At 65.7% G+C, this 6048-nt stretch overlaps 1 protein-coding gene and 1 long non-coding RNA gene across 2 annotated transcripts; both read right to left on the minus strand.

Annotated features, from left to right (window-relative positions):
* Positions 1-41: 41 nt before the first annotated feature.
* On the minus strand, positions 42-6009 carry CNPY3 (canopy FGF signaling regulator 3). Its single transcript, XM_054194732.1, has 8 exons — positions 5844-6009; positions 5392-5703; positions 5189-5230; positions 1772-1895; positions 1399-1495; positions 873-995; positions 574-691; positions 42-443 (listed from the first exon to the last, which is right to left on the minus strand). The coding sequence occupies exons 1-8, from the start codon at positions 5893-5895 to the stop codon at positions 232-234; spliced, it is 1080 nt and encodes a 359-aa protein (XP_054050707.1). The 5' UTR covers positions 5896-6009; the 3' UTR covers positions 42-231.
* Positions 2578-4061, minus strand: LOC128906811 (uncharacterized). The gene is made up of 2 exons (XR_008465329.1): positions 3946-4061; positions 2578-3396 (listed from the first exon to the last, which is right to left on the minus strand). It is a non-coding gene; the product is annotated as an uncharacterized LOC128906811 (long non-coding RNA).
* Positions 6010-6048: the final 39 nt, after the last annotated feature.

Below are 6048 nucleotides of genomic sequence, written 5' to 3' on the forward strand. Positions count from 1 at the left end.
GGGCGGCAGCGCGGGGGAAGCAGGGCCGGCAGCGGCGGCGGTTCCGGGGAAAACGTCTTTATTTACAGTGCGGGGAGGCGGCGGCGGCGGGGCAGCACCCGCTGGAGCCCCCAGCCGGGCGGGGTGGGCGGCTCCGCGCCGCCACCCCCCGCGGCTCGCAGGATCGCACCTCGGGGTCGCTCACGACGCGACACAAGTCCCTTTTTCCTTTGGTACCGGGGGCTGCGGGCCCTACAGCTCATCGGCCGGGCTGTGGGTGAGCGGAGCCTCCTCCTGGACGCCGCTCTCCTCCAGGGCCTCCCCAGCGACCGGGAGGGCGGCAGCTCCCTCGCTTTCATCCTTCCGGACCTTCTTCTTCTTCTTCCCGCTCTTCTTCTTGCTCTGCTTCTCCCCCACGCTTGCCAAGTCGCCCTTCTTGCCGGTCCACTTCTCTGCCAGGCAGCCTGCGGGAGGAGAGGGGCAGAAGAGGGGGGAGCTGAGGGAGAAACAGGGGGTCCCCGTGCCCCAGTGGAGGTCCCCTGCCCTCCCCAGCACGCCCACGCTGCCCCTGCACTTACAGCAGCCAGGACTTACTTGTGTCCTTCCCTTTTAGCACGTGGTTGGCGCAGAGAAACTGGGAGAGGTCCTCTGTCTGGTGGTGCCTGTACCAGTCCTCGATCACATCTTCATACTCCTCCACCAGCACATCGCACTAGCGCAGAGAGGAGAGCCCAGCTCCAGCCACGTGCCACCGGACCAGGACCAGGACCAGGACCAGGGCAGCAGGTCCTGACGACACCCCCGTTCCCAGCAGCGCACCTCCAGACCCTCCCTGTGCTCCAGCCCACAAGGCCAAGGTGGCCACTGAGGGCTAGTTCCCCCGGGTCAGGTACCTGCTTTTTGAGGTCAGCCACCTCAGCGGAGGTCTCGTTCCACAGCTCGTAAGGGATGTCCATCACCACCTTGACGCCCTTGTGCACCAGGTTGTGCAGGGTCTCAAATGTCTCCGACATGCCCTGGGGGAGCAGGGCTGTCCGGTGAGGCCGTGCTCCTCTCGCCAGGTTCCCGGTCCCCCCTCCCAGTGCCACACAACCCTGCCCAGGGACGCAGGTACATGCAGGCCACCCAAAATCAGTGTCACCAGGAGGGAGTTCAAGTGGCAGCGAGTCCCCATCTGCAAACCCGCTCCCCAAAACAACAGAAAGCCATGGGGCCAGGTGCGACAGCCCCTGTCTCCCTCCACACAGATGAGGGCGGGGGCCTGCCCACCTCCCCAAGGACGGCACCCCACACCTGACTTGGGGAGCAGCGTGGCCTCACACGCTGGGCGCTGGCAGGGGTTCCAGGCGATGGGAAGGACAAACCCCAGTCTGGTGCCCTGGCGGTGCAGGGATCAGGGGGCTAGAGGACAGCCCTCACCTTTGCGAATCTGTTACTGCCGCTCCTCTCCTTGTGCAGGTTGTAATCCAACAGCCGCTTGCAGATGTTCTCTGTCACCTCGATTAACCGGATGTCCCTGCAGGGAGAGGAGGGAGGGCTTGGGCTCGGCACTGCCCCCCAAGAACAGCCGGGGCACAGGGCGAGCCTCAGCCCAGCCCATGCGATGGGGGAGCATCCTGTGGCTCCCCAGGCAGAAGGGACACCCCCCGGCTGCCCTGTCCTGCCCACCCCACCAGCCCTGGCGCAGTTCAGTTTTCCTAGAGGAACTGCACGCAGCGCAGCCTCCCCGCAGGCTCCCGAAGCCCCCCCAAACCACAGGCAGCAGGAGACCACCCGTCCCACTCTCACTTACGACTGCGTGTACTTGACGGCAGAGCCCTTCCCGTCCAGGAAGCCGTACTTGGTGTCGATCACCTCCTTGGTCTTGCCGGTCTCCTCAAAAGCGGATTTCAGCTCCACTGCCACATACTTGCACACTGCGGGAAGGAAAGCACAGGCGGGTTAGGGGGTTTCGCAGCTCTGATGGGCGGCATGACAGAGCACCTGGGGACGGAACAGCAGCAGGAACAAGCTCCAGGAGTCGGGCGCACTAGAGCCGCTGTGGGCAGAAAACAGATGTCTCGGCCATTCAAAGTAACACGGGAACCTCTCAACTGATTCCACCGGAGATGCCTTGAAGCAGGAACGCCTGAATCAGTGCTTCGGTGTAAGCGCATCCACACAGCCAGCTGCTACGGCACAGCTGGGAAGGCAGACAGCGACAGTTCTGCCTCCAGGTTTCCCAACAACTCCACTTTGCAGCCAACAAAGCCTCTGCGCCACAAGCCGCTCCCTTCCTCCTGGAAGGGGACAAGGTCTTTCCGCAATGCCAGCCCCAGCGTGGGTCACAGCTCCTCCTCACGACATCAGCACATCCCACCCCGTACCAGTTCCCCCAGTGCCCTGGGGACACAGGGGCTGCGCTGGGGAGCGAGTCGCTGGAGGGCTCAGCAGGCTGGGCGGTGGGACAAGATGCTGGCTACGGGCGGTGTCACCGCAGGAGGGGCTGTCAGCTCCAGCAACACTGCACGGGGCAGTGCCTGCAGCACAGACCACAGCACCAACAGCTTTATAACACAGCACATGTTTTCTTTTATAAAATTAAAAAAAAAAAAAAAAAAAAAGGAAACAAAAGCTTTATTTCTTCTGTAACAAAAAGTCCAACAGAGCTATAGAAACAGAGAGCAGGAGAGAAATATTTCAGAGGTTTACAAGTGGAAGTGGGATGGATGGGATGGATGGATGGAAGCCAGGCACAGCATGGCTCTTCCTCCCCCGAAGCCAGGGTACCAGGAAGCTGGAGAAAGCTTTGTCCTGTGCTGCGGGCTCCTGTTTGCTCAGAGCCACCTCTTCCTCAATCCCGGCTTTGGGAGAAGGACCAAGCCCCAGCAGGAAGTGTCTGAGAGCGATGAGCCGCCGCATCTTCTCCCAGGCAATGATGTGAGCGAAGAGATGCACCACAGGCAGGAAAAGAGCGAGGTGGCTTCTCTAGGGCTGCCATGCACGTGCCGAGAAGCCCTGCGCACCTCCTGCACTTTCCTTTCTCTGATGGCACCAAGGGCTGGAGATGACCACAGACATTTCTCAGCTGCTCCTTCCTGCATCCCCTCTGGACTTGGGCCTCGAGGACGTCCCTCTCCACATCACACCTGCTGCAGCGTCCCCAGTACGTGCTAGTAGCGCTCACTGCTGGGTCCAGTTAGCCAGATGCTGCCCGCGGCTAGCACTGTGCGCTGACACAGGTTCCAAGCCTGGGCAGGAAGAGGAGCAGTGCATGGTCAGCGCTCGCTATGATGCTTCTCTGCGGTTATGCAGGTGCCACAGCACGGCTAAGACATCAGTGTCTCCAGAACCACTTCCCCAGCAGTGAAAGCTTTGCAAAGAGCTCCGGAGTTTCATTTCTTCCTTTTTCTCTTTGCCGTCAAGCTTCACTTGTCCCTGCACAGCAAAGACAGAGGAAACCACGGCAGACAGCAAAGTTCCGTCATGCCCTGCCCTGGTCTGTCTGTGAAGCCCTTTGATTGCTTGTAAATCAAGGGGCTGCTCAGGGATGGAGCATCGCCGAGGCCGAACTGTGAGCAGCAGAGACGACCAGCCCCAGCTACGAACCGTCGGGCGACTAGCGCCTACTGGAAACAGCAGCCACTGCCAGGGCGCCCCTAACCCTCTCATCTAGGGAAGGACGGGAGACAGCCGCCAGCAGGGACACACCGCGGGGCGCTCCGCTCCGCTCCAGGGGCACTGCTGGATACTTGCTCCCAGCCAGGCCCACGGGCCCCCGCGCTCGCTCCTCTCCTCCGCCTGCGGGGCTGTGGGGCGGGCGGAGGAAGGGGCCAAGAGGCGGGCGGAGGGGGCAGCCCGCAGTCGGGCCTGGGGGCTGCGGCCACAGCCTCCGCCCTGGCAACCCCCTGCCCCCAGCAGCCAGCGGGCGGCGGCCGGCCCATCACCGCAGCTTCGCCCGGCGAGCCGTGCCCCGGCCCCGCTTACCCTCGCACTTGCTGGGCAGCCGCACCCAGTCCGAGTCGTCGCCTCCCACCAGTGCCGCCGCCAGCAGCAGCAGCAGCGCTGCCGCCACCGCCGCCATGGCTCCGCTTCCGGGGCCGCGCTTCCGGGAGCGCCCCTCCCGCCCCGCCGGGTACCCATAGCAACCGCGCGGCGTCGGCCAATCCCAGCGGCGCGCGTGGCCCGCTCGCCCAATCCCCGCCCGCCTGCCGCCGGCCAATCCCAGCGCCCGAGGGCCTGCTCGGCCGCCGTAGAATCGCTTCCGGGTCTTCCCGCTGAGCCCGCACGTGGGCGGCGGCGGGTGCGCACGCGGCCCCGGTCCCGGGAGGCGGAGTGGGGGGAGGGGGCGGGGATGCGCGACACTCCACAGGGTCCCGCCCCCCCATCTCCCCCGCAGCCCTCCGGGGCCCTGCCCTCACCCCTCAGGATACTTGGGGTCCCCTCCCTGCCCTCCCCGGATAATTTGGGGTCCCCTCCCTGCCCCAGGTAATTCAGGGTCCCTTCCCTCCCCACGGACAATTCGGGGTCCTTTCCTCCCTTCCCCCCCCCCCAGGCAGTTTGGGGTCCCTGCCACCCGCCACCACGTGTCAGCCCTTCTCTCTTCCCCACCCACCCGGGGCTCCCCTCTGCACTCCCCAAACAGCAGGGGGGGGGGCCTCTCCCTCCTCTCCACCCTCTGGAACATTCCAGGGACCCTACGTGCCCTCGGACCAACCTGAGGGGGACATACTCACCCCTCGGGGGCTGGCCTTTGCCGGGGCCCTCAGCTCTGGGCGAGGAGGATGGAGGTGAGGAGGGCGTCGGAGAGCGCGACCTTCAGCAGCACCACCCGGGCGGCCACCACCAGGGCTGCCGAGGCGCAGGCCGGCGGCACTGCAATGGAGGGGACGGGGTGATGCCGGCCACCCTGCTGCCCCCACATCCCCTCCAGGGCCAGGTCGGGGGGGTGGGGAGGGGGGACACACATCCCCCAAGACTTCAGGCCCAACAGGGCTTCTGTCACCCTTGCGTGTCCCCAAGACACTTCGTGTCACCCTTGTGCTGTCCCTGACCCACATTCCCACCTTCCCCATCCTCCCCCCCCCAGGCGGGGCTTCATCCCCTTCTCCCCAGCCCCGTGATGCTGTGGGGACCCACCCTGGCCACCACCCAGGTCCCTGTCAGCATCCCAGGGGGGTTTCCTCCCTGGCAGACAACATTCCCACTGCGGTAGGGCCCAGGGACTCACCAGCCGCCCCGCTGGGGCACGGCTCCGGTGCCTCCTCAGTGCCTGTGGGATGAGAGAGCAGCTGGGGACGCGGTGGCAGCAGACAGGACCCAGGTGTGCAGGGGTGGCCGCAAACCCCTTCCTGCGCCACCGGTTGGGGTGGCAACGTTTACCCATGCGGCCTCAGACATGGGCCACCAGGCCAGGCAGCAGCGTGGCCATACCGGTGATGCGGATGGGGCTGGAGCTGTGGGACGGGGAGGTCCGGTTGGGCCCCACATGGCAGGCGAGATCCCCTTCGGCCAGGGGTTCCTCAGGGAGGAGGGCGACGGTGCAGACGGTGCCGCCGTCCTCCTGGGAGCCCCCGTAGGCAAAGGACTGCAGGGCGCTGCCGTTCCCACCGGAGATCCAGACGGTGTGGCCGGAGCCGGGGGCCAGCTCGCTCACCACGCAGACCACCAGCCGCCGCCGCTGCCCAGCCACCACCATGGTCAGCGGTGGAGCCATGGTGGGCAGCGGCCCCATGGCCCTGCCAACTGCGGGAGGACACACAGGGGTTAGAGGCACGATGTCCCCACTGCATCCCAGCTGGGTGATGCTCAGCCTTCGCACCCGGGCTGGACGGCAACCAGCCCTGATGGCAACCAGCCCTCCCGTCTCAGCTGGGAGTACTCACCGGGCAGGAGCAGGAGCAGAGCGGTGGCCAGCAGCACCCAGGGCATCTCCATGGTGGCCAAAGGGCTCGGACCCCAACCGGCAGCTGTGTCGCCTGTCACCCGGCGGGGCTGGCGGGGACGGGGCTGCCACCAGCGCGGCGGTTCCCGCTCCCCCCCCGGCGGTGGCAATGCTGTCCCCCGCCCTCCCCGCAATGGCACCGCCCG

The sequence above is a fragment of the Rissa tridactyla genome, chromosome 3 (genome assembly GCF_028500815.1).
Source record: "Rissa tridactyla isolate bRisTri1 chromosome 3, bRisTri1.patW.cur.20221130, whole genome shotgun sequence".
Classification (NCBI taxonomy): domain Eukaryota; kingdom Metazoa; phylum Chordata; class Aves; order Charadriiformes; family Laridae; genus Rissa; species Rissa tridactyla.